Source organism: Bufo bufo, chromosome 11 (assembly GCF_905171765.1).
Source record: "Bufo bufo chromosome 11, aBufBuf1.1, whole genome shotgun sequence".
Lineage (NCBI taxonomy): Eukaryota > Metazoa > Chordata > Amphibia > Anura > Bufonidae > Bufo > Bufo bufo.
In genome coordinates this window covers 101,163,574-101,189,683 of record NC_053399.1, presented here as the reverse complement: position 1 = coordinate 101,189,683, position 26,110 = coordinate 101,163,574, and the positions used below count along the sequence as shown (strand labels likewise).

The 26,110-nt window shown below is 56.0% G+C and overlaps 3 protein-coding genes across 13 annotated transcripts in view; 2 read left to right on the top strand and 1 right to left on the bottom strand.

Moving 5' to 3' along the window:
- Nucleotides 1-2,100: 2,100 nt before the first annotated feature.
- Nucleotides 2,101-7,013, bottom strand: TDRKH (tudor and KH domain containing). Of its 3 annotated transcripts, XM_040412623.1 has the most exons (14): nucleotides 6,882-7,013; nucleotides 6,681-6,790; nucleotides 6,522-6,613; nucleotides 6,261-6,447; nucleotides 6,053-6,189; nucleotides 5,727-5,979; nucleotides 5,447-5,610; nucleotides 3,985-4,157; nucleotides 3,838-3,902; nucleotides 3,607-3,758; nucleotides 3,198-3,302; nucleotides 3,049-3,127; nucleotides 2,492-2,941; nucleotides 2,101-2,243 (listed from the first exon to the last, which is right to left on the bottom strand). In XM_040412623.1, the coding sequence occupies exons 2-14, from the start codon at nucleotides 6,784-6,786 to the stop codon at nucleotides 2,191-2,193; spliced, it is 2,016 nt and encodes a 671-aa protein (XP_040268557.1). In that variant the 5' UTR covers nucleotides 6,787-6,790; nucleotides 6,882-7,013; the 3' UTR covers nucleotides 2,101-2,190. The 3 variants fall into 3 exon arrangements, with proteins under 3 accessions (XP_040268557.1, XP_040268558.1, XP_040268559.1); XM_040412624.1 differs by having other exon boundaries at nucleotides 6,068-6,189; nucleotides 6,681-6,936; XM_040412625.1 differs by lacking the exon at nucleotides 2,492-2,941 and having other exon boundaries at nucleotides 6,681-6,932.
- Nucleotides 7,014-7,114: 101 nt separating this feature from the next.
- On the top strand, nucleotides 7,115-14,632 carry SLC39A1 (solute carrier family 39 member 1). Of its 7 annotated transcripts, XM_040412631.1 has the most exons (9): nucleotides 7,115-7,215; nucleotides 8,775-8,988; nucleotides 9,075-9,205; nucleotides 9,749-10,534; nucleotides 10,635-11,547; nucleotides 11,795-12,049; nucleotides 12,095-12,145; nucleotides 12,550-12,651; nucleotides 12,697-12,747. In XM_040412631.1, exons 2-4 carry the CDS (start codon nucleotides 8,814-8,816, stop codon nucleotides 10,382-10,384), a joined length of 942 nt encoding a protein of 313 aa, XP_040268565.1. In that variant the 5' UTR covers nucleotides 7,115-7,215; nucleotides 8,775-8,813; the 3' UTR covers nucleotides 10,385-10,534; nucleotides 10,635-11,547; nucleotides 11,795-12,049; nucleotides 12,095-12,145; nucleotides 12,550-12,651; nucleotides 12,697-12,747. The 7 variants fall into 7 exon arrangements, with proteins under 7 accessions (XP_040268565.1, XP_040268568.1, XP_040268569.1 ...); XM_040412632.1 differs by lacking the exon at nucleotides 12,697-12,747 and having other exon boundaries at nucleotides 7,139-7,213; nucleotides 8,783-8,988; nucleotides 12,550-12,667; XM_040412634.1 differs by lacking the exons at nucleotides 11,795-12,049; nucleotides 12,095-12,145 and having other exon boundaries at nucleotides 12,697-14,632.
- Nucleotides 14,633-17,800: 3,168 nt separating this feature from the next.
- Nucleotides 17,801-26,110, top strand: part of CRTC2 (CREB regulated transcription coactivator 2) — a 28,097-nt gene continuing 19,787 nt past the window's right edge. For 2 of the 3 annotated variants that reach the window (XM_040412622.1, XM_040412621.1), the window contains exons 1-4: nucleotides 17,842-17,988; nucleotides 20,994-21,095; nucleotides 24,462-24,578; nucleotides 24,813-24,874. In XM_040412622.1, coding sequence (XP_040268556.1) covers nucleotides 17,848-17,988; nucleotides 20,994-21,095; nucleotides 24,462-24,578; nucleotides 24,813-24,874 — 422 coding nt within the window. In that variant the 5' untranslated portion in view covers nucleotides 17,842-17,847. Of the gene's footprint in view, nucleotides 17,989-20,993; nucleotides 21,096-24,461; nucleotides 24,579-24,812; nucleotides 24,875-26,110 lie in introns of all 3 variants that reach the window. The other variant, XM_040412620.1, reaches the window with a different exon arrangement.

The following is a 26,110-nucleotide window of genomic DNA, read 5'->3' as shown; positions in this document are numbered from 1 at the left end:
TCGGTGAGGGTCAGCCCCCGTCCTCGTGATCGGTGAGGGTCAGCCCCCGTCCTCGTGATCGGTGAGGGTCAGCCCCCATCCTCGTGATCGGTGAGGGTCAGCCCCCATCCTCGTGATCGGTGAGGGTCAGCCCCCGTCCTCGTGATCGGTGAGGGTCAGCCCCCATCCTCGTGATCGGTGAGGGTCAGCCCCCGTCCTCGAGATCGGTGAGGGTCAGCCCCCATCCTCGTGATTGGTGAGGGTCAGCCCCCATCCTCGTGATTGGTGAGGGTCAGCCCCCATCCTCGTGATTGGTGAGGGTCAGCCCCCATCCTCGTGATTGGTGAGGGTCCTATCCTGTGGAAAACCCTTTTAGTCCTTCATTAAAGACTTGTTTGCCGTTAACCTGCTACTACACTGCACCGACATCCACAGCTGCACCAAGGGACCCTGCCATGCACTTTAAAGCCTTCAACATCAAGGGCACCGCAACCGTCATCAGACAGGAGGACCCCAAACCAGAAAGCACCCCGAAGAGGAGAACTGCACGGCCCAGAGGAGTGAGTACTACAACCACCATTCTTGATACTATCACTCCTCTCTTGGGCTTGCTGCAAAAATTTTAATAAGTTCTATACTGTGCCTTGTGTTTGGCCCCGGCTAGAGCATCTCATGATTGTGGGCTCCCGATCAGGACAGTGGTGAACTGCCCCTATTGTTGGCCGCACCTCCATCTCTGTGAGGTCATCAGTGACCTCAGGCCCTTTATAATGAGCTGGATGTCGGTTGTCCTCACAATGCGTGGGAGGCCTGCACACCCATCGGACTTCTGCTGCCCCATATTTCACAGGTACGTCTTCTGCCGGCTTCCCACCGCACTGCAGTGAAGGACAGGGGAAATATCCCAATGCTAAAGAATCCTGTGCACTGTGTGTGCCTGCAGTGTTCATGGTGGCCACTAGATGGCTCTGCACCACCACAGACAATGTAAAGGGCTGTAAGCAGGAAGTGAGCGCGTGGCTGAGGCCACATGGTAAGCAGTGATCCTCCGATGCTGGAGGGGCTCCCAAAGAAAGGGCCTGATAAGGGGGAGCCACAGAGGGCCATAACCACCAGGACTATGAGGCCCCTGTGTAATTCCCTGACCTTTCGCTCTATCCAGATTTTCGTTGTCTTCTGGAGGATGAGCACGCAGTGGCCACAGGCGTCCGGCCGTCACTGCTGCCCTTGGCATTCCTGAGTTGAGGCGTCTCCGGCTGAGCGTGGAGTCTGGACAGTCACATCTGAGACCGCTAGCCGCAGTAAGTCACTGACGGGAGTAGATGTCATGTCTTGGGTTGTAGGGGTGAGGACGTTTACTGTAAATTTCCTTCTCCCCAGGCTGGAAAGTTGTCAGTCTTTACCGAGTCCGCAGCCCCCACCATGACCCCCACCATCCTCAAGTTCCAGTACAGGCAAGGACAGGACACGCTGCACTGGTTCGGACTACTGACCAATCAGCGGCTCTTTCTGGACTCCTCAGCCGAGCTTATGGAGCAAGCGGACCACATGGGGTAATGCCCAAAATATAAGTCTACTCCAATCACAGCCAGAGCTGCATCCACAACTGCAGGAGGTGTGGTGTCCCTGCCTCACGCCCAAACTGCAGTGTAAAGGAGAGTATTGTGGGATTTCAGCTGAGCGCAGCTTTGGCTGTGACTGGAGAAGAGGTCACCAGCTCTGCTTCTATAAGATTTCTGCCACCTCCATTTTTCTCATGACTTTTCCTCACTTGCAGCCTGGCAGCCATATTGGAGTTTGTGGAGATGAAGATGGACGCGATTTCAGTTCTTCTCGGAGTCAGCAAAGGACAGACTGAGGGAAGAGGTAGAGGAAGGAGCCTGGGGATGGGCATTACGGGGGCCGCCGGTGACTGAGACCGCCATGTTCTCCTTTACAGGGCATCTGCTCAGGGCTTTCCGGTATGCTGGCTTTGAGGTGGTGAGGCCGGAGCAGCAGCGGTGGCTCCCAACCTGCGCCGACAATGTCTTCCTGGTCTACACGATGGACAGAGTGACCTCAGCCGGGGGCATCAAAGCCCCCACTAACTGTAAGATGTAATAAATGGCGCAGAGACTGGCGCTAAATGAACAAAGAAACCTTTAATACAGACAATATATTCAACTGGTAAACATGGAAAGTGCAAAATACAGCCAGAGGGGGCGCCACCGCTCAGGGCTCATCTTCTATGACAATGAGATCACTGCTGGAGCTCAGGAACACGTCTGCCGAGAGAGAGAAAGAGACAGTCAGCGCCGGAGGTAAGAGACAGCAAGAGTTAGCTTCAGAGAGAGCGTAAGAGACAGCAGTGGAGTCCAGGGGGGAGCGAGAGAACACACAGAAGTAATGGGGGTGAAGAAGACTATGAGAACCTGCAGTGCACACCCTCTGACAGCACTATGGGCCCCACCGGTGAGGGCCCCTGTGACTATAGCAGTCCTCGCGTCTCCACCACCAGGTCACTCCATTTTACCAGAATCTATCGCCGCCTTTTTCACGCCCGTCCTCGGCTGGCCGGTATCTTCCTCGCTGTCGGAGCTGATGGTGATGACGTCTCCGGAGGAGCTGGCGGACACCTCTTCAGTCAGGTAGTAGAAGCAGCCACGGGGGGAGTAGATGCTGCTGTCCTCCAGGGAGGAGGACACACAGCTCTGTCCCTCGGAGGCGGTGCAGGTGGAGCTAGACGCCTCCCCCGAGGACTCTGAGGACACGGTAGAGCAGCTGGTGTTCTGGGAAGAGGGGTCGGTGGACGGACTAGAGGTGGCCATCGGAGGATGGTCTCCGAGGCGGATGTCAGAGAAGCTCTGTTCCAGGCGGTCCACATCCTCTGCAGACTTCTGGCAGGATGTGGGGGTGGAGATGGTGCTCTGCTGGTGGTCCAGGCTAGGGTCCACGTCAGCTCGTACCATTTCAATAGACCCATCTGGGATGTAGGTATCTGAGCATTAATCACCCAGCCAGTGACCTAATGAGGGGTGGTGGGCACCTACTGACTGGGGACCCGCCTATAACCCTGACCCACACACTCACCCGATGCCCGGCGCCTGTCCTCCTGCCGGCTGGATAAGCTACCAGGTTCTGACCTCACAGACAGGCTGGTGACTTCGTCCTGCAGGGGGCAGCGCACAGTGAGTACAAAGCCGCGGTCACTGGGTAAGGATGAGGATGGCAGTACTCACCAGGAGTCGAGACACCCGAGATCCATCCTCATCAGTTTTCGTGGGGCTCATGGTGCGCTCGGTAGCATAGCCCTGGCGGATCAGCTCCAGACCGATGTCCAGCATCTGACAGACATGACCAGAGGGTCACATTTTATACTCCAGTCACATCATGTCTTATACTCCTTTCAGAGCCAGAGCTGCAAGCACTAATCTGATGTTACATCCGATCCTCAGTTTACTGCTGGATTCCTGTTGCATTGTGGGAGAGGCTACAGACTGTGCTCCGCTGGCGGGGCACCGCCGGAGAGGCTACAGGCGGGGCACCGCCGGAGAGGTTGTACTAACCTGCGCAGGGCTCAGTGTCAGCGCCACACCCTCTAGAATGCAGGGAGAAGCATATGACTGCGGGCGCAGGAGGGCGACTCACCGGGTCCCTGGATGGGTCATACAGCTGGATCTGGAAGCAGCGGGACACCCCGGCAGAAGGAAAGCTGGAGATCTTGGCAAGCAGCGGCTTCCATTCAGCGCAGTGCGATAAAGCGTCGAAAGTGTCCAGAGCCTTTTCCGACCACGAGCCTCCTGCCAGGAGAAGACACAATAGAGCCCCAGAAACCCCCCGTACAGAGGAAGCACCGGGGCTCAGGGGGCCACAACTTACCACAGGGGGCCACACCAGAGAGGCAGCATTCTATGGCCTGGAACGGGAGACTCAGGAAGTCACTCCTGGAAGAGGACAAGTCTGGTGTCACACAGGAGGCGGGGCTTGTGACAGCGACTCAGGGGAGGGGGACAGTGCTGTACTCACCGAAGCGGGAACAGGTTCTCCCTCGCCGTGGCCCAGTTGTCGCCATAGTCCACGTAATACAGATCCACATTTCCGTTCTTCAGGAAGCCGAGAACCTCAGCCCGGTACCAGATCCTGTCAGTGTGAAAGAGGGCGGCCACTATGTCGCCCACCTGGATCTCCGGCTCCGCCCCCTAACAAGACAGTTATGTCATAAGGGGAGGGGCAACAAATCCAAACCATGACATTAGGGGGCGGGACCACAAAGCCAGACAGTGACCTCATTAGCGGGAGGGACCACAAAGCCAGACAGTGACCTCATTAGCGGGAGGGACCACAAAGCCAGACAGTGACCTCATTAGCGGGAGGGACCACAAAGCCAGACAGTGACCTCATTAGCGGGAGGGACCACAAAGCCAGACAGTGACCTCATTAGCGGGAGGGACCACAAAGCCAGACAGTGACCTCAAATAGCGGGAGGGACCACAAAGCCAGACAGTGACCTCATTAGCGGGAGAGGCCGCAAAGCCAGACAGTGACCTCATTAGCGGGAGAGGCTGCAAAGCCAGACAGTGACCTCATTAGCGGGAGGGACCACAAAGCCAGACAGTGACCTCATTAGTGGGAGGGACCACAAAGCCAGACAGTGACCTCATTAGCGGGAGGGACCACAAAGCCAGACAGTGACCTCATTAGCGGGAGGGACCACAAAGCCAGACAGTGACCTCATTAGTGGGAGGGACCACAAAGCCAGACAGTGACCTCATTAGCGGGAGGGACCACAAAGCCAGACAGTGACCTCATTAGCGGGAGGGACCACAAAGCCAGACAGTGACCTCATTAGCGGGAGGGACCACAAAGCCAGACAGTGACCTCAAATAGCGGGAGGGACCACAAAGCCAGACAGTGACCTCATTAGCGGGAGGGACCACAAAGCCAGACAGTGACCTCATTAGCGGGAGGGACCACAAAGCCAGACAGTGACCTCATTAGCGGGAGGGACCACAAAGCCAGACAGTGACCTCAAATAGCGGGAGGGACCACAAAGCCAGACAGTGACCTCAAATAGCGGGAGGGACCACAAAGCCAGACAGTGACCTCATTAGTGGGAGGGACCACAAAGCCAGACAGTGACCTCATTAGCGGGAGGGACCACAAAGCCAGACAGTGACCTCATTAGCGGGAGAGGCTGCAAAGCCAGACAGTGACCTCATTAGTGGGAGGGACCACAAAGCCAGACAGTGACCTCATTAGCGGGAGGGGCTGCAAAGCCAGACAGAGACCTCATGAGGGGGAGGGGCAACAAAACCAGACAGTGACATCACGAGCGGGAGGGGCAACAAAACCAGACAGTGACCTCACGAGGGGGAGGGACCACAAAGCCAGACTGTGACCTCATTAGCGGGAGGGACCACAAAGCCAAACAGTGACCTCACGAGGGGGCAGTCCTGTAACCACAGGGGGAATGTGTGGGCGCCCTCACCCTCCTCTGCCTCTGGTAGTGGTCACTCATCTCAGTGGTCAGCTTGTCCAGCTGTGAGGAGCGGGAGCCCAGGATCTGTATCCAGAAGTGTTCGGGGTTCTCCACGGCCGACACATAGACGTCCACGTACTCGTCTGCGTGGAAGCTGAAGTCGGGGCTGGGGACTGGAGGACGAAACAAACCGGGGTCATGTGACCTCATACGCGTCCCCTTACCCAATAAGAAGTGCTGAGGGGAGTCATGTGACACCATGGGAAGCATAGCCATGAGATGCCGCTACCTTCGAACTTGCAGATGTTGTAGGTGCAGTCGGCCATGTTTTCCTGGGTCGCCGTCTTATCTTCTGGGGGTATGTCCTCCGTGGTGCGGAGGGCTTCCCTGGGACGCAGCCTGGTCTCCTCATCCTCTGGGGGGCGCTCTCTTTCTCTCTTCTTCACAGCAATGATCTCTTTCCTGCAGGATCGGAAGGTGGAGGACTCGGCGGCTCTGCGCTGGACGGCGGCCTCCTCCTCGGCTGCCTTCTGGAGGAGGGTCTGAGCGGAGGAGGGAGAGCGGGTGTTACCATGGGGCAGCAGGGATTTATCACCCCCCTCTCAGACCTCGCACCTTGGCCGCCTCCACCTGCTGGCGGGTGCCGGAGACGGTGATACATCTGGTCGGCGTGCTGCTCTCCGCCCGGCGCTCGCAGTCAATATGGGCTCCAGAAGTCCTGCTAATTTCCCGGATTCGCTCGCCCCCTTTTCCTGCAAGCAAAGGGGAAGCAGGTAAGACTGGGCGGCAGGCACTGCCCGCGCCGCCATCAGCTGGCACCTACCTATGATGCGGCCCATGGAGCTGGCAGGGAACGGGAGCTTCACCCGCAGAGCGGCTCCGTCCTGCAGGATCCTGTGCAGCAGCTGCTGGGTCTGGCGCACCTGTGAGGGGCTGCCCTGGAGGGTCAGCTGGCGGTCACCGCCGCCATCCGCCGTCACCGCAATGTGGGCATGGCTTTGTGTCTTCAGCTGTGGGAGAAAAATAACAGGAACGGTCACGATGGCAGAGTCACCTGGCGACAGAGCTGACCGCCGTGCCTCACCTGGCCAAGGATGGCGCCGTCTGGCCCTATAATGAGCTCGGCGGCGTGTCGGGGGATGGTCATACGTAGCTCGTCCTCTCCGCGGCGCGGAGCTAGGGGGAACACACACGTTAGACGGCGGCGGTGCAGGCGGTGGTCTCTGTGCGGCGCGCTCCTCACCTGTCCGGTATCTGGAGTAACACACATACAGCAGAGCCGCTCCAGCCGACACTCCCACAGTCATGGCGACCTTCTGTCCGGTGCTGAGGCTGCTCCACCGCTCCATACTGCTGCACAGACCAGAAAGGAGCCAAACTGCAGCCGTCACCCATAGCAACCGACCACTGCCCTCGGCAGGCAGAGGACGGACAGGCCACTCACCTCTCAGCACGGCCCAGCTCGGAAAGGGGCGGGCTCTCCCTCTGCTCCGTATTTATCGCCGCCCCCTCCAGCTCTGGGACCGCCCCATGCCGGGGTGCTGCACTTCTGAACTCTCTGCCTGGGAGGTGCTGACTGGAATCAATGGCGCTGCTCCTGACGTCACAGGAAGAGGCGGAGAGGTCACTCTGAAAAGGAGGCTTGGAAAGTCACCTGTCCTTACGGTGCATGGAGTAAATAACCATAGGCTAGCTGGGAGTAGGCCTTCACTTCCGGGTGTGGCAAGATGGCGGAGGCGCATGCGCAGAGCACTGGGCTGGAAAGACGCGACTAGGTGGTAAGAGATTCTGCCGTACCTCATATCCCTCTGTACTGTACCTGATACCTCACTGCCGTACCTGATACCTCACTGCTGTACCTCATATCCCTCTGTACTGTACCTGATACCTCACTGCCGTACCTCATATCCCTCTGTACTGTACCTGATACCTCACTGCCGTACCTGATACCTCACTGCCGTACCTGATACCTCACTGCCGTACCTGATGCCTCACTGCCGTACCTGATGCCTCACTGCCGTACCTGATGCCTCACTGCCGTACCTGATGCCTCACTGCCGTACCTGATGCCTCACTGCCGTACCTGATGCCTCACTGCCGTACCTGATGCCTCACTGCCGTACCTGATGCCTCACTGCCGTACCTGATGCCTCACTGCCGTACCTGATGCCTCACTGCCGTACCTGATGCCTCACTGCCGTACCTGATGCCTCACTGCCGTACCTGATGCCTCACTGCCGTACCTGATGCCTCACTGCCGTACCTGATGCCTCACTGCCGTGCCTGATGCCTCACTGCCGTGCCTGATGCCTCACTGCCGTGCCTGATGCCTCACTGCCGTACCTGATGCCTCACTGCCGTACCTGATGCCTCACTGCCGTGCCTGATGCCTCACTGCCGTGCCTGATGCCTCACTGCCGTACCTGATGCCTCACTGCCGTGCCTGATGCCTCACTGCCGTGCCTGATGCCTCACTGCCGTGCCTGATGCCTCACTGCCGTGCCTGATGCCTCACTGCCGTACCTCATATGCCTCACTGCCGTACCTCATATGCCTCACTGCCGTACCTCATATGCCTCACTGCCGTACCTCATATGCCTCACTGCCGTACCTCATATGCCTCACTGCCGTACCTCATATGCCTCACTGCCGTACCTCATATGCCTCACTGCCGTACCTCATATGCCTCACTGCCGTACCTCATATGCCTCACTGCCGTACCTCATATGCCTCACTGCCGTACCTCATATGCCTCACTGCCGTACCTCATATGCCTCACTGCCGTACCTCATATGCCTCACTGCCGTACCTCATATGCCTCACTGCCGTACCTCATATGCCTCACTGCCGTACCTCATATGCCTCACTGCCGTACCTCATATGCCTCACTGCCGTACCTCATATGCCTCACTGCCGTACCTCATATGCCTCACTGCCGTACCTCATATGCCTCACTGCCGTACCTCATATGCCTCACTGCCGTACCTCATATGCCTCACTGCCGTACCTCATATGCCTCACTGCCGTACCTCATATGCCTCACTGCCGTACCTCATATGCCTCACTGCCGTACCTCATATGCCTCACTGCCGTACCTCATCCCTCTGTACTGTACCTGATGCCTCACTGCCGTACCTCATATCCCTCTGTACCTGATGTCTCTGTGCCGTGCCTCGCCCCCCTCTGTGCCGTGCCTCGCCCCCCTCTGTGCCGTGCCTCGCCCCCCTCTGTGCCGTGCCTCGCCCCCCTCTGTGCCGTGCCTCGCCCCCCTCTGTGCCGTGCCTCGCCCCCCTCTGTGCCGTGCCTCGCCCCCCTCATCGTGTCCTCTGTCCTGCAGTGACCTCCGGTGACCCGTGCCGCCTCTCTTCTTCCCGCCATGGAGGTGAACCCCGCCAGCATGGTGTGGAGCCCGGGCCTGGAGGATGCCTCCCTCCCGGTGGCCGGCCTAGAGGTGAAGCTGGGGTCTCTGGTGACGCTGCTTCTCCTGACCCTCATCAGTGGCCTGGCCCCCCTCTTCCTCTTCAGACGCCAAGCTGCCCCCGACATCTTGGGTAAGTCTGCCACCCTCATCGGAGGCATCGGTGTTGTCAGGACAGCGGCGGGGTCTCCTGTAATGTCGGCACTTTCCTCACTGCAGGCGGGCGGCGCAGAGCGCTCAGTCTCATCAGCTGCTTCTCCGGGGGCGTCTTCCTGGCCACCTGCCTCCTGGACCTGCTGCCCGACTACCTCTCCGGGGTCAACAACGCCCTCTTGAGGATGAACATAACCGTGAGTATGGCGGGTGCCGCCAGATACCTAGCTGGGCTCGTCACATTAGCCCTGGCCGGGTAGCCCGGGGCAGTAGTAGGATGGCCGGGTGGCCCGGGGCAGTGGCCGGGTGGCCCGAGGCAGTAGTAGGATGGCCGGGTGGCCCGAGGCAGTAGCAGGCCTGGCCGGGTGGCCCGGGGCAGTAGCAGGCCTGGCCGGGTGGCCCGGGGCAGTAGCAGGCCTGGCCGGGTGGCCCGGGGCAGTAGCAGGCCTGGCCGGGTGGCCCGGGGCAGTAGCAGGCCTGGCCGGGTGGCCCGGGGCAGTAGCAGGCCTGGCCGGGTGGCCCGGGGCAGTAGCAGGCCTGGCCGGGTGGCCCGGGGCAGTAGCAGGCCTGGCCGGGTGGCCCGGGGCAGTAGCAGGCCTGGCCGGGTGGCCCGGGGCAGTAGCAGGCCTGGCCGGGTGGCCCGGGGCAGTAGCAGGCCTGGCCGGGTGGCCCGGGGCAGTAGGCCCAGCCATATGAGCTACTACCTGTTTTAACCCCTTGCTCTCTGTGCTTACCCACAGCTCCAGTTCCCGCTGCAGGAGTTCATCTTGGCCATGGGCTTCTTCCTGGTCCTGGTCCTGGAGCAGATTGTGCTGAGTTACAAGGAGCAGCCGGGGTGGTCGGAGGAGACGCACTCCCTCCTGGGCGCTGACTCCAGGATCCCGCACACAGACCAGCCGCACGTCCACGTGGATGTCAACGCGCACTCTGCGGTCCGGGCCGTGGTCCTGGTCCTGTCTCTGTCCTTGCACTCGGTCCTGGAGGGTCTGGCGGTGGGGCTCCTGCAGGAGAGCGGGAAGGTGCTGGAGACCTGCCTGGCGCTCCTCATACACAAGTGCATCATCTCCTTCAGCCTGACGCTGAAGCTGGCGCAGGGCCGCCTCCGCCCCCGCGCCATCCTCTCCTGCCTCCTCCTCTTCGCCTTCATGACTCCGCTGGGCATCGGCCTTGGCATCGTGCTGACAGAGAACGCAGACCCCATGCACCAGTTGAGCCGCAGCGTCCTGGAGGGCATCGCCACAGGGACCTTCCTGTACATCACCTTCCTGGAGATCCTGCCCCACGAGCTGACCGCCGGCGACCAGCGCATTGTCAAGGTCATCGTCATCCTGTGCGGCTTCTCTGTCATCACCGCCATCTTATTCATCAAGGTGTGAGGGGCCCCTGACTGATGCCCCCTCATGGGTGCCTGCCCCCGTACTGCCTCTGCTGAGCAACTGCAGCCAGTAGTGGTGTGATAATACTGCACCCTAGTGAGCAAAGTATTACTACATCGACGGTCACTAATGTAATACCGCCCCCTGTAGGTAAGAATACGGCTACACCGCAGTCACTAATGTAATACCGCCCTCTGTAGGTAAGAATACGGCTACACCGCAGTCACTAATGTAATACCGCCCTCTGTAGGTAAGAATACGGCTACACCGCAGTCACTAATGTAATACCGCCCCCTGTAGGTAAGAATACGGCTACACCGGCAGTCACTAATGTAATACCGCCCTCTGTAGGTAAGGATACGGCTACACCGGCAGTCACTAATGTAATACCGCCCCCTGTAGGTAAGGATACGGCTACACCAGCAGTCACTAATGTAATACCGCCCTCTGTAGGTAAGAATACGGCTACACCAGCAGTCACTAATGTAATACCGCCCTCTGTAGGTAAGGATACGGCTACACCGGCAGTCACTAATGTAATACCGCCCCCTGTAGGTAAGAATACGGCTACACCGCAGTCACTAATGTAATACCGCCCTCTGTAGGTAAGGATACGGCTACACCAGCAGTCACTAAAGTAATACCGCCCCCTGTAGGTAAGAATACGGCTACACCGCAGTCACTAATGTAATACCGCCCTCTGTAGGTAAGGATACGGCTACACCGGCAGTCACTAATGTAATACCGCCCCCTGTAGGTAAGAATACGGCTACACCAGCAGTCACTAATGTAATACCGCCCCCTGTAGGTAAGAATACGGCTACACCAGCAGTCACTAATGTAATACCGCCCTCTGTAGGTAAGGATACGGCTACACCGGCAGTCACTAATGTAATACCGCCCCCTGTAGGTAAGAATACGGCTACACCGCAGTCACTAATGTAATACCGCCCTCTGTAGGTAAGGATACGGCTACACCAGCAGTCACTAAAGTAATACCGCCCCCTGTAGGTAAGAATACGGCTACACCGCAGTCACTAATGTAATACCGCCCTCTGTAGGTAAGGATACGGCTACACCGGCAGTCACTAATGTAATACCGCCCCCTGTAGGTAAGAATACGGCTACACCGGCAGTCACTAATGTAATACCGCCCCCTGTAGGTAAGAATACGGCTACACCGCAGTCACTAATGTAATACCGCCCCCTGTAGGTAAGAATACGGCTACACCGGCAGTCACTAATACCGCCCCCTGTAGGTAAGAATACGGCTACACCAGCAGTCACTAATGTAATACCGCCCCCTGTAGGTAAGAATACGGCTACACCGCAGTCACTAATGTAATACCGCCCCCTGTAGGTAAGAATACGGCTACACCGCAGTCACTAAAGTAATACCGCCCCCTGTAGGTAAGAATACGGCTACACCAGCAGTCACTAATGTAATACCGCCCCCTGTAGGTAAGAATACGGCTACACCGGCAGTAACTAATGTAATACCGCCCCCTGTAGGTAAGAATACGGCTACACCGGCAGTCACTAATGTAATACCGCCCCCTGTAGGTAAGAATACGGCTACACCGGCAGTAACTAATGTAATACCGCCCCCTGTAGGTAAGGATACGGCTACACCGGCAGTCACTAATGTAATACCGCCCCCTGTAGGTAAGAATACGGCTACACCGCAGTCAGTAATACCGCCCCCTGTAGGTAAGAATACGGCTACACCGGCAGTAACTAATGTAATACCGCCCCCTGTAGGTAAGAATACGGCTACACCGGCAGTCAGTAATATCGCCATCTGTCTGTGGCTACACCAGCAGTCAGTAATATCGCCATCTGTCTGTGGCTACACCAGCAGTCAGTAATACCGCCATCTGTCTGTGGCTACACCAGCAGTCAGTAATACCGCCATCTGTCTGTGGCTACACCAGCAGTCAGTAATACCGCCCCCTGTAGGTAAGAATACGGCTACACCAGCAGTCAGTAATACCGCCATCTGTCTGTGGCTACACCAGCAGTCAGTAATACCGCCCCCTGTAGGTAAGAATACGGCTACACCGGCAGTCAGTAATATCGCCATCTGTCTGTGGCTACACCAGCAGTCAGTAATACCGCCATCTGTCTGTGGCTACACCAGCAGTCAGTAATACCGCCCCCTGTAGGTAAGAATACGGCTACACCGGCAGTCACTAATGTAATACCGCCCCCTGTAGGTAAGAATACGGCTACACCGGCAGTCACTAATGTAATACCGCCCCCTGTAGGTAAGAATACGGCTACACCGCAGTCAGTAATACCGCCCCCTGTAGGTAAGAATACGGCTACACCGGCAGTAACTAATGTAATACCGCCCCCTGTAGGTAAGAATACGGCTACACCGGCAGTCAGTAATACCGCCATCTGTCTGTGGCTACACCAGCAGTCAGTAATACCGCCATCTGTCTGTGGCTACACCAGCAGTCAGTAATACCGCCATCTGTCTGTGGCTACACCAGCAGTCAGTAATACCGCCCCCTGTAGGTAAGAATACGGCTACACCAGCAGTCAGTAATACCGCCATCTGTCTGTGGCTACACCAGCAGTCAGTAATACCGCCCCCTGTAGGTAAGAATACGGCTACACCGGCAGTCAGTAATATCGCCATCTGTCTGTGGCTACACCAGCAGTCAGTAATACCGCCATCTGTCTGTGGCTACACCAGCAGTCAGTAATACCGCCCCCTGTAGGTAAGAATACGGCTACACCAGCAGTCAGTAATACCGCCATCTGTCTGTGGCTACACCAGCAGTCAGTAATACCGCCCCCTGTAGGTAAGAATACGGCTACACCGGCAGTCAGTAATACCGCCATCTGTCTGTGGCTACACCAGCAGTCAGTAATACCGCCATCTGTCTGTGGCTACACCAGCAGTCAGTAATACCGCCATCTGTCTGTGGCTACACCAGCAGTCAGTAATACCGCCATCTGTCTGTGGCTACACCAGCAGTCAGTAATACCGCCCCCTGTAGGTAAGAATACGGCTACACCAGCAGTCAGTAATACCGCCATCTGTCTGTGGCTACACCAGCAGTCAGTAATACCGCCCCCTGTAGGTAAGAATACGGCTACACCGGCAGTCAGTAATACCGCCATCTGTCTGTGGCTACACCAGCAGTCAGTAATACCACCATCTGTCTGTGGCTACACCAGCAGTCAGTAATACCGCCATCTGTCTGTGGCTACACCAGCAGTCAGTAATACCGCCATCTGTCTGTGGCTACACCAGCAGTCAGTAATACCGCCATCTGTCTGTGGCTACACCAGCAGTCAGTAATACCGCCATCTGTCTGTGGCTACACCAGCAGTCAGTAATACCGCCATCTGTCTGTGGCTACACCAGCAGTCAGTAATACCACCATCTGTCTGTGGCTACACCAGCAGTCAGTAATACCGCCATCTGTCTGTGGCTACACCAGCAGTCAGTAATACCGCCATCTGTCTGTGGCTACACCAGCAGTCAGTAATACCGCCATCTGTCTGTGGCTACACCAGCAGTCAGTAATACCGCCATCTGTCTGTGGCTACACCAGCAGTCAGTAATACCGCCATCTGTCTGTGGCTACACCAGCAGTCAGTAATACCGCCATCTGTCTGTGGCTACACCAGCAGTCAGTAATACCGCCATCTGTCTGTGGCTACACACACAGTAATTGGTGGAGCTGTTCCTTCATGGATGGAATTTCTCTTTAATCTCCAAACGCTGAGACTTCTTAGACGGATTTAACGCCATGTCTCATTTTTACGTGCACGCCTCTCGCCCTCCGTGATTTAATGAGCACAGGTGTTAGGGGGGGAGGGCGGTCCGCCAGTAAAGGCTTCCCCTCTAAACTACTCATAGAATTTCAATGTGGCCCCAGGAGTGCACCATGCCGCCCCCTGGTGGTTGGTTTATACAGCAATGGATGATGAGGGCAGTAGTCTGGATACCTCCCGCCTGCTGGTAAGAGTCCAGATCCTCCTCCTTTACCACTAAGCTCCGCCTTCTGTCATCCGTAACGCAGATGGCGTTCTCCTCGCTCCCTGATTAACCCATCAGATGTGTATGAGGGGCCCCCTTAACCCCTTCTTGCTCACAATGGTGCCAGAAATGACTATATTTGATATTTTACTGTATTTCTAGTGTTTTTTTTACATGAGGTTTGTTACGGCTTTCAGTCTGTGTGTTTTACTGACTGGATGTTTGATGCCAATAAATATCTGCTCTTTACAGTGTTCCCTGAGTGTGTGTGAGGGGAGGTATTAGGAGGGTGCACATAGCCTGCTTGAGGGGAGTTATTCCTGGGGAAGTATTAGGAGAGTGCACATAACCTGTGTGTGAGGGGAGGTATTAAGAGGGTGCACATAGCCTGCTTGAGGGGAGTTATTCCTGGGGAAGTATTAGGAGGGTGCACATAACCTGTGTGTGAGGGGAGGTATTAAGAGGGTGCACATAGCCTGAGTAAGGTGTTATTCCTGGGGAGGTATTAGGTCGGTGCACATGGCCTGAGTGAGGTGTTATTCCCGGGGAGGTATTAGGAGGGTGCACATAGCCTGAGTGAGGGGAGTTATTCCAGGGGAGGTATTAGGAGGGTGCACATAGCCTGAGTGAGGGGAGTTATTCCAGGGGAGGTATTAGGAGGGTGCACATAGCCTGAGTGAGGGGAGGTATTAGGAGGGTGCACATAGCCTGCTTGAGGGGTTATTCCTGGGGAGGTATTAGGAGGGTGCACATAGCCTGTGTGAGGGGAGGTATTAGGAGGGTGCACATAGCCTGAGTGAGGGGTTATTCCTGGGGAGCTATTAGGAGGGTGCACATGGCCTGAGTGAGGTGTTATTCCTGGGGAGGTATTAGGAGGGTGCACATAGCCTGAGTGAGGGGTTATTCCTGGGGAGCTATTAGGAGGGTGCACATGGCCTGAGTGAGGTGTTATTCCTGGGGAGGTATTAGGAGGGTGCACATAGCCTGAGTGAGGGGAGTTATTCCAGGGGAGGTATTAGGAGGGTGCACATAGCCTGAGTGAGGGGAGGTATTAGGAGGGTGCACATAGCCTGAGTGAGGTGTTATTCCTGGGGAGGTATTAGGAGGGTGCACATAGCCTGAGTGAGGGGAGTTATTCCAGGGGAGGTATTAGGAGGGTGCACATAGCCTGAGTGAGGGGAGGTATTAGGAGGGTGCACATAGCCTGAGTGAGGGGTTATTCCTGGGGAGCTATTAGGAGGGTGCACATAGCCTGAGTGAGGGGAGTTATTCCTGGGGAGCTATTAGGAGGGTGCACATAGCCTGAATGAGGGGAGTTATTCCTGGGGAGCTATTAGGAGGGTGCACATAGCCTGAGTGAGGGGAGTTATTCCTGGGGAGGTATTAGGTCGGTGCACATGGCCTGAGTGAGGTGTTATTCCTGGGGAGGTATTAGGAGGGTGCACATAGCCTGTGTGAGGGGAGGTATTAGGAGGGTGCACATGGCCTGAGTAAGGTGTTATTCCTGGGGAGGTATTAGGAGGGTGCACATAGCCTGAGTGAAGTGTTATTCCTGGGGAGGTATTAGGAGGGTGCACATAGCCTGAGTGAGGGGAGTTATTCCTGGGAGCTATTAGGAGGGTGCACATAGCCTGAGTGAGGGGTTATTCCTGGGGAGGTATTAGGAGGGTGCACATAGCCTGAGTAAGGTGTTATTCCTTGGGAGGTATTAGGAGGGTGCACATAGCCTGAGTAAGGTGTTATTCCTGGGGAGGTATTAGGAGGGTGCACATGGCCTGAGTGAGGTGTTATTCCTGGGGAGGTATTAGGAGGGTGCACATAGCCTGAGTGAGGTGTTATTCCTGGGGAGGTATTAGGAGGGTGCACATAGCCTGAGTAAGGTGTTATTCCTGGGGAGGTATTAGGAGGGTGCACATGGCCTGAGTGAGGTGTTATTCCTGGGGAGGTATTAGGAGGGTGCACATAGCCTGAGTGAGGTGTTATTCCTGGGGAGGTATTAGGAGGGTGCACATGGCCTGAGTGAGGTGTTATTCCTGGGGAGGTATTAGGAGGGTGCACATAGCCTGAGTGAGGAGTTATTCCTGGGGAAGTATTAGGAGGGTGCACATAGCCTGAGTGAGGAGTTATTCCTGGGGAAGTATTAGGAGGGTGCACATAGCCTGAGTGAGGTGTTATTCCTGGGGAGGTATTAGGAGGGTGCACATGGCCTGAGTGAGGTGTTATTCCTGGGGAGGTATTAGGAGGGTGCACATGGCCTGAGTGAGGTGTTATTCCTGGGGAGGTATTAGGAGGGTGCACATGGCCTGAGTGAGGTGTTATTACTGGGGAGGTATTAGGAGGGTGCACATGGCCTGAGTGAGGTGTTATTCCTGGGGAGGTATTAGGAGGGTGCACATGGCCTGAGTGAGGTGTTATTCCTGGGGAGGTATTAGGAGGGTGCACATGGCCTGAGTGAGGTGTTATTCCTGTGGAGGTATTAGGAGGGTGCACATAGCCTGAGTGAGGGGAGGTATTAGGAGGGTGCACATAGCCTGAGTGAGGGGTTATTCCTGGGGAGGTATTAGGAGGGTGCACATAGCCTGAGTGAGGGGAGGTATTAGGAGGGTGCACATAGCCTGAGTGAGGGGTTATTCCTGGGGAGGTATTAGGAGGGTGCACATGGCCTGAGTGAGGTGTTATTCCTGGGGAGGTATTAGGAGGGTGCACATAGCCTGAGTGAGGGGAGTTATTCCTGGGGAAGTATTAGGAGGGTGCACATAGCCTGAGTGAGGGGAGTTATTCCTGGGGAGGTATTAGGAGGGTGCACATGGCCTGAGTGAGGGGAGGTATTAGGAGGGTGCACATAGCCTGAGTGAGGGGTTATTCCTGGGGAGGTATTAGGAGGGTGCACATGGCCTGAGTGAAGTGTTATTCCTGGGGAGGTATTAGGAGGGTGCACATGGCCTGAGTGAGGTGTTATTCCTGGGGAGGTATTAGGAGGGTGCACATGGCCTGAGTGAGGGGTTATTCCTGGGGAGGTATTAGGAGGGTGCACATAGCCTGAGTGAGGGGAGGTATTAGGAGGGTGCACATAGCCTGAGTGAGGGGTTATTCCTGGGGAGGTATTAGGAGGGTGCACATAGCCTGAGTGAGGTGTTATTCCTGGGGAGGTATTAGGAGGGTTGCACATAGCCTGAGTATGGCTGGTCAGGGGTTAACCGCGGCCTGATGGCGCAGGGCAGGCTGGGAGGTGTAGTTCTGGCTTCGTCACGCCTATTTCTGTGCTGCCGCCGTGAGCCGTATTTCCCGCAGGCGTTGCGGCCCACGCTTCGCAGTGGTGAGCGGGATTTGTAGTCCGTTTCCGCTCCTTTTGCCGCCTGTCTGGCAGGGATAGGGCGGAGTCGGACTACGTTTCCCGGCGTGCCTGCCTCTGTGGCTGCTCTCCTCCTTGCACCCCTTCGGCGGCTGCGGAAGGGCTGAAAAAATGGCGGCTCCGGGGGCGAGCGGGCCGGGCTCTGCTAACAACCCGCGCAAGTTCAGCGAGAAGATCGCGCTGCAGCGCCAGAGGCAGGCGGAGGAGACGGCAGCCTTCGAGGAAGTCATGATGGATATCGGCTCCACCCGGGTACTGCCATGCGACGTATCGCGATATCTGACACTTATCACCTGAACCTGTCACATGTGTCACCTGTCACTGATCTCTGGGGTCACCTGTCACTGATCTCTGGGGTCACCTGTCACTGATCTCTGGGGTCACCTGTCACTGATCTCTGGGGTCACCTGTCACTGATCTCTGGGGTCACGTGTGTCACCTGTCACTGATCTCTGGGGTCACCTGTCACTGATCTCTGGGGTCACGTGTGTCACCTGTCACTGATCTCTGGGGTCACCTGTCACTGATCTCTGGGGTCACGTGTGTCACCTGTCACTGATCTCTGGGGTCACCTGTCACTGATCTCTGGGGTCACCTGTCACTGATCTCTGGGGTCACCTGTCACTGATCTCTGGGGTCACGTGGGTCACCTGTCACTGATCTCTGGGGTCACCTGTCACTGATCTCTGGGGTCACGTGTGTCACCTGTCACTGATCTCTGGGGTCACCTGTCACTGATCTCTGGGGTCACCTGTCACTGATCTCTGGGGTCACCTGTCACTGATCTCTGGGGTCACCTGTCACTGATCTCTGGGGTCACCTGTCACTGATCTCTGGGGTCACCTGTCACTGATCTCTGGGGTCACATGTGTCACCTGTCACTGATCTCTGGGGTCACCTGTCACTGATCTCTGGGGTCACCTGTGTCACCTGTCACTGATCTCTGGGGTCACCTGTCACTGATCTCTGGGGTCACCTGTCACTGATCTCTGGGGTCACCTGTCACTGATCTCTGGGGTCACATGTGTCACCTGTCACTGATCTCTGGGGTCACCTGTCACTGATCTCTGGGGTCACATGTGTCACCTGTCACTGATCTCTGGGGTCACATGTGTCACCTGTCACTGATCTCTGGGGTCACATGTGTCACCTGTCACTGATCTCTGGGGTCACATGTGTCACCTGTCACTGATCTCTGGGGTCACATGTGTCACCTGTCACTGATCTCTGGGGTCACATGTGTCACCTGTCACTGATCTCTGGGGTCACATGTGTCACCTGTCACTGATCTCTGGGGTCACATGTGTCACCTGTCACTGATCTCTGGGGTCACATGTGTCACCTGTCACTGATCTCTGGGGTCACATGTGTCACCTGTCACTGATCTCTGGGGTCACATGTGTCACTGATCTCTGGGGTCACCTGTGTCACTGATCTCTGGGGTCACGTGTCACTGATCTCTGGGGTCACGTGTCACTGATCTCTGGGGTCACCTGTCACTGATCTCTGGGGTCACATGTGTGACCTGTCACTGATCTCTGGGGTCACATGTGTCACCTGTCACTGATCTCTGGGGTCACATGTGTCACCTGTCACTGATCTCTGGGGTCACATGTGTCACCTGTCACTGATCTCTGGGGTCACATGTGTCACCTGTCACTGATCTCTGGGGTCACATGTGTCACCTGTCACTGATCTCTGGGGTCACATGTGTCACCTGTCACTGATCTCTGGGGTCACATGTGTCACCTGTCACTGATCTCTGGGGTCACCTGTGTCACTGATCTCTGGGGTCACCTGTGTCACTGATCTCTGGGGTCACGTATCACTGATCTCTGGGGTCACGTGTCACTGATCTCTGGGGTCACCTGTCACTGATCTCTGGGGTCACATGTGTCACCTGTCACTGATCTCTGGGGTCACATGTGTCACCTGTCACTGATCTCTGGGGTCACATGTGTCACCTGTCACTGATCTCTGGGGTCACATGTGTCACCTGTCACTGATCTCTGGGGTCACATGTGTCACCTGTCACTGATCTCTGGGGTCACATGTGTCACCTGTCACTGATCTCTGGGGTCACATGTGTCACCTGTCACTGATCTCTGGGGTCACCTGTGTCACCTGTCACTGATCTCTGGGGTCACCTGTGTCACCTGTCACTGATCTCTGGGGTCACCTGTCACTGATCTCTGGGGTCACATGTCACTGATCTCTGGGGTCACGTGTGTCACCTGTCACTGATCTCTGGGGTCACCTGTCACTGATCTCTGGGGTCACATGTGTCACCTGTCACTGATCTCTGGGGTCACATGTGTCACCTGTCACTGATCTCTGGGGTCACGTGTGTCACCTGTCACTGATCTCTGGGGTCACATGTGTCACCTGTCACTGATCTCTGGGGTCACATGTGTCACCTGTCACTGATCTCTGGGGTCACCTGTCACTGATCTCTGGGGTCACCTGTCACTGATCTCTGGGGTCACCTGTCACTGATCTCTGGGGTCACCTGTCACTGATCTCTGGGGTCACCTGTCACTGATCTCTGGGGTCACCTGTGTCACCTGTCACTGATCTCTGGGGTCACGTGTGTCACCTGTCACTGATCTCTGGGGTCACCTGTGTCACCTGTCACTGATCTCTGGGGTCACCTGTCACTGATCTCTGGGGTCACCTGTCACTGATCTCTGGGGTCACGTGTGTCACCTGTCACTGATCTCTGGGGTCACGTGTCACTGATCTCTGGGGTCACGTGTGTCGCTGATCTCTGGGGTCACGTGTGTCGCTGATCTCTGGGGTCACGTGTGTCGCTGATCTCTGGGGTCACGTGTGTCGCTGATCTCTGGGGTCACGTGTGTCGCTGATCTCTGGGGTCACGTGTGTCGCTGATCTCTGGGGTCACGTGTGTCGCTGATCTCTGGGGTCACGTGTGTCGCTGATCTCTGGGGTCACGTGTGTCGCTGATCTCTGGGGTCACGTGTGTCGCTGATCTCTGGGGTCACGTGTGTCGCTGATCTCTGGGGTCACGTGTGTCGCTGATCTCTGGGGTCACGTGTGTCGCTGATCTCTGGGGTCACGTGTGTCGCTGATCTCTGGGGTCACGTGTGTCGCTGATCTCTGGGGTCACGTGTGTCGCTGATCTCTGGGGTCACGTGTGTCGCTGATCTCTGGGGTCACGTGTGTCGCTGATCTCTGGGGTCACACCTGTACATTGGGGGTTGCAGTTGGTTTCACATGACCCCGCTGTGTGTTGTCAGCTCCAGGTGCAGAAGCTGCAGATGTCGCACATGAGAGGCTCCTACTATGGCGGCTCCCTGCCCAACGTCAACCAGATGAGCAGCGGGGCCTCCGACTTCCAGGTACAACCTCCTCCTCCTCCCTTCTTTACCCTCTCTCTCCTCTCTCTTCGCCCTCCTTCTCCTCTCTTCTTTACCCTCTCTCTTCGCTCTCCTCCTCCCTTCTTTACCCTCTCTCTTCACTCTCCTCCTCCCTTCTTTACCCTCTCTCTTCACCTTCCTTCTCCTCCCTTCTTTACCCTCTCTCTTCACCTTCCTTCTCCTCCCTTCTTTACCCTCTCTCTTCACTCTCCTCCTCCCTTCTTTACCCTCTCTCTTCACCCTCCTTCTCCTCCCTTCTTTACCCTCTCTCTTCACCTTCCTTCTCCTCCCTTCTTTACCCTCTCTCTTCACCCTCCTTCTCCTCCCTTCTTTACCCTCTCTCTTCACCCTCCTTCTCCTCCCTTCTTTACCCTCTCTCTTCACCCTCCTTCTCCTCCCTTCTTTACCCTCTCTCTTCACTCTCCTCCTTCTCCTCCCTTCTTTACCCTCTCTCTTCACTCTCCTCCTTCTCCTCCCTTCTTTACCCTCTCTCTTCACTCTCCTCCTTCTCCTCCCTTCTTTACCCTCTCTCTTCACCCTCCTTCTCCTCCCTTCTTTACCCTCTCTCTTCACTCTCCTCCTTCTCCTCCCTTCTTTACCCTCTCTCTTCACCCTCCTTCTCCTCCCTTCTTTACCCTCTCTCTTCACTCTCCTCCTTCTCCTCTCTTCTTTACCCTCTCTCTTCACCTTCCTTCTCCTCCCTTCTTTACCCTCTGTCTTCACCCTCCTTCTCCTCCCTTCTTTACCCTCTCTCTTCACCCTCCTCCTCCTCCCTTCTTTACCCTCTCTCTTCACCTTCCTTCTCCTCCCTTCTTTACCCTCTCTCTTCACCCTCCTTCTCCTCCCTTCTTTACCCTCTCTCTTCACCTTCCTTCTCCTCCCTTCTTTACCCTCTCTCTTCACCCTCCTTCTCCTCCCTTCTTTACCCTCTCTCTTCACCCTCCTTCTCCTCCCTTCTTTACCCTCTCTCTTCACCCTCCTTCTCCTCCCTTCTTTACCCTCTCTCTTCACTCTCCTCCTTCTCCTCCCTTCTTTACCCTCTCTCTTCACTCTCCTCCTTCTCCTCCCTTCTTTACCCTCTCTCTTCACTCTCCTCCTTCTCCTCCCTTCTTTACCCTCTCTCTTCACCCTCCTTCTCCTCCCTTCTTTACCCTCTCTCTTCACTCTCCTCCTTCTCCTCCCTTCTTTACCCTCTCTCTTCACCCTCCTTCTCCTCCCTTCTTACCCTCTCTCTTCGCTCTCCTCTCTTCTTTACCCTCTCTCTTTACCCTCTCTCTTCACCTTCCTTCTCCTCCCTTCTTTACCCTCTGTCTTCACCCTCCTTCTCCTCCCTTCTTTACCCTCTCTCTTCACCCTCCTCCTCCTCCCTTCTTTACCCTCTCTCTTCACCCTCCTCCTCCTCCCTTCTTTACCCTCTCTCTTCACTCTTCTCCTCCCTTCTTTACCCTCTCTCTTCACCCTCCTCCTTCTCCTCCCTTCTTTACCCTCTCTCTTCACCCTCCTCCTTCTCCTCCCTTCTTTACCCTCTCTCTTCACCCTCCTCCTCCCTTCTTTACCCTCTCTCTTCACCCTCTCTCTTCACTCTCCTCCTCCCTTCTTTACCCTCTCTCTTCACTCTCCTCCTCCCTTCTTTACCCTCTCTCTTCACTCTCCTCCTCCCTTCTTTACCCTCTCTCTTCACCGTCCTCCTCCTCCTCCCTTCTTTACCCTCTCTCTTCACTCTCCTCCTCCCTTCTTTACCCTCTCTCTTCACTCTCCTCCTTCTCCTCCCTTCTTTACCCTCTCTCTTCTCCTCCCTTCTTTACCCTCTCTCTTCACTCTTCTCCTCCCTTCTTTACCCTCTCTCTTCACTCTCCTCCTTCTCCTCCCTTCTTTACCCTCTCTCTTCACTCTCCTCCTCCCTTCTTTACCCTCTCTCTCCACCCTCCTTCTCCTCCCTTCTTTACCCTCTCTCTCCACCCTCCTTCTCCTCCCTTCTTTACCCTCTCTCTTCACTCTCCTCCTCCCTTCTTTACCCTCTCTCTTCACTCTCCTCCTCCCTTCTTTACTCTCTCTCTTCACTCTCCTCCTCCCTTCTTTACCCTCTCTCTTCACCTTCCTTCTCCTCCCTTCTTTACCCTCTCTCTTCACTCTCCTCCTCCCTTCTTTACTCTCTCTCTTCACTCTCCTCCTCCCTTCTTTACCCTCTCTCTTCGCTCTCCTCCTCCCTTCTTTACCCTCTCTCTTCGCTCTCCTCCTCCCTTCTTTACCCTCTCTCTTCGCTCTCCTCCTCCCTTCTTTACCCTCTCTCTTCGCTCTCCTCCTCCCTTCTTTACCCTCTCTCTTCGCTCTCCTCCTCCCTTCTTTACCCTCTCTCTTCACCCTCCTTCTCCTCCCTTCTTTACCCTCTCTCTTCACCCTCCTTCTCCTCCCTTCTTTACCCTCTCTCTCCACCCTCCTTCTCCTCCCTTCTTTACCCTCTCTCTTCACCCTCCTTCTCCTCCCTTCTTTACCCTCTCTCTTCACTCTCCTCCTTCTCCTCCCTTCTTTACCCTCTCTCTTCACTCTCCTCCTTCTCCTCCCTTCTTTACCCTCTCTCTTCACTCTCCTCCTTCTCCTCCCTTCTTTACCCTCTCTCTTCACTCTCCTCCTTCTCCTCCCTTCTTTACCCTCTCTCTTCACCCTCCTCCTCCTCCCTTCTTTACCCTCTCTCTTCACTCTCCTCCTTCTCCTCCCTTCTTTACCCTCTCTCTTCACTCTCCTCCTTCTCCTCCCGTCTTTACCCTCTCTCTTCACTCTCCTCCTTCTCCTCCCTTCTTTACCCTCTCTCTTCACTCTCCTCCTTCTCCTCCCTTCTTTACCCTCTCTCTTCACTCTCCTCCTCCCTTCTTTACCCTCTCTCTCCACCCTCCTTCTCCTCCCTTCTTTACCCTCTCTCTTCTCCTCCCTTCTTTACCCTCTCTCTTCACTCTTCTCCTCCCTTCTTTACCCTCTCTCTTCACTCTCCTCCTTCTCCTCCCTTCTTTACCCTCTCTCTTCACTCTTCTCCTCCCTTCTTTACCCTCTCTCTTCACTCTCCTCCTTCTCCTCCCTTCTTTACCCTCTCTCTTCACTCTTCTCCTCCCTTCTTTACCCTCTCTCTTCGCTCTCCTCCTCCCTTCTTTACCCTCTCTCTTCACTCTCCTCCTCCCTTCTTTACCCTCTCTCTTCGCTCTCCTCCTCCCTTCTTTACCCTCTCTCTTCACTCTCCTCCTCCCTTCTTTACCCTCTCTCTTCACTCTCCTCCTCCCTTCTTTACCCTCTCTCTTCACTCTCCTCCTCCCGGTTGGTAATCTCTCCCCCCCCCCCCCCCCCCCGTTCTCTCAGCAGGGCCCCCCGCAGTCACAGCTGGATGCCCGGAGCACCCGTCATGGCGGATTAGTGGAGAGAGTCCACCACAGAGACCCCCGCCGGATGATGTCGCCGCTGCGCCGCTACATGCGCCAGATATCCTTCTAGATTTCTGTCTGCTTTCGTATTCGGTGTGAGACATGTGACTGCTTAGCCACACCCCCTTAAAGGGGCGTCCAGGACTGGAGAAAGGGGCTGCCACGTCTGTGGCATTCGTACCCCCTCCCCCCCTCTGTCTGGTCCGGGACGCCCCTTTAAACATGGGTGGCGACTGACCCCCGGGGCCCCTGAGCGGCCCTCCATCCTCCTCACTTTCCTTAACCATCCCACGTGGACAGTTCTCCGTACGGCGCCTCCTATCTCTCCCCGCAGCCGGAGTCGTCCTGGAGAAGGTAACCCTTTACTGGCCGAGGTTCAGTCTCATGTACTTCATGTCTTATGCTCCAGTCACCTCCAGAGCTGCAGTCACAGTCGAGCGGCCATGTCTCATTCTCCAGTCACCTCCAGAGCTGCAGTCACAGTGGGGCGGTCATGTCTTATGCTCCAGTCCCATCCAGAGCTGCAGTCACAGTGGGGCGGTCATGTCTCATTCTCCAGTACCATCCAGAGCTGCAGTCACAGTGGAGCGGTCTTGTCGTATGCTCCAGTCCCATCCAGAGCTGCAGTCACAGTGGGGCGGTCATATCATGCTCCAGTCCCCTCCAGAGCTGCAGTCACAGTTGAGCGGTCTTGTCGTATGCTCCAGTCCCATCCAGAGCTGCAGTCACAGTGGGGCGGTCATATCATGCTCCAGTCCCCTCCAGAGCTGCAGTCACAGTCGAGCTGTCATGTCTTATGCTCCAGGCCCCTCCAGAGCTGCAGTCACAGTGGAGCTGTCATGTCTTATGCTCCAGTCCCCTCCAGAGCTGCAGTCACAGTGGAGCTGTCATGTCTTATGCTCCAGTCCCATCCAGAGCTGCAGTCACAGTGGGGCGGTCATGTCATGCTCCAGTCCCCTCCAGAGCTGCAGTCACAGTGGAGCTGTCATGTCTTATGCTCCAGTACCATCCAGAGCTGCAGTCACAGTGGAGCTGTCATGTCTTATTCTCCAGTCCCCTCCAGAGCTGCAGTCACAGTGGAGCTGTCATGTCTTATGCTCCAGTCCCATTCAGAGCTGCAGTCACAGTGGAGCGGTCATGTCTTATGCTCCAGTCCCATCCATAGCTGCAGTCACAGTGGAGCTGTCATGCCTTATGCTCCAGTCCCATCCATAGCTGCAGTCACAGTGGAGCTGTCATGCCTTATTCTCCAGTCCCCTCCAGAGCTGCAGTCACAGTGGAGCTGTCATGTCTTATGCTCCAGTCCCCTCCAGAGCTGCAGTCACAGTGGAGCTGTCATGTCTTATGCTCCAGTCCCCTCCAGAGCTGCAGTCACAGTGGAGCTGTCATGTCTTATGCTCCAGTCCCAGCCACAGCTGCAGTCACAGTGGAGCTGTCATGTCTTATTCTCCAGTCCCATCCAGAGCTGCAGTCACAGTGGAGCTGTCATGTCTTATTCTCCAGTCCCATCCAGAGCTGCAATCACAGTGGAGCTCTCATGTCTTATTCTCCAGTCCCATCCAGAGCTGCAGTCATGTCTTATGCTCCAGT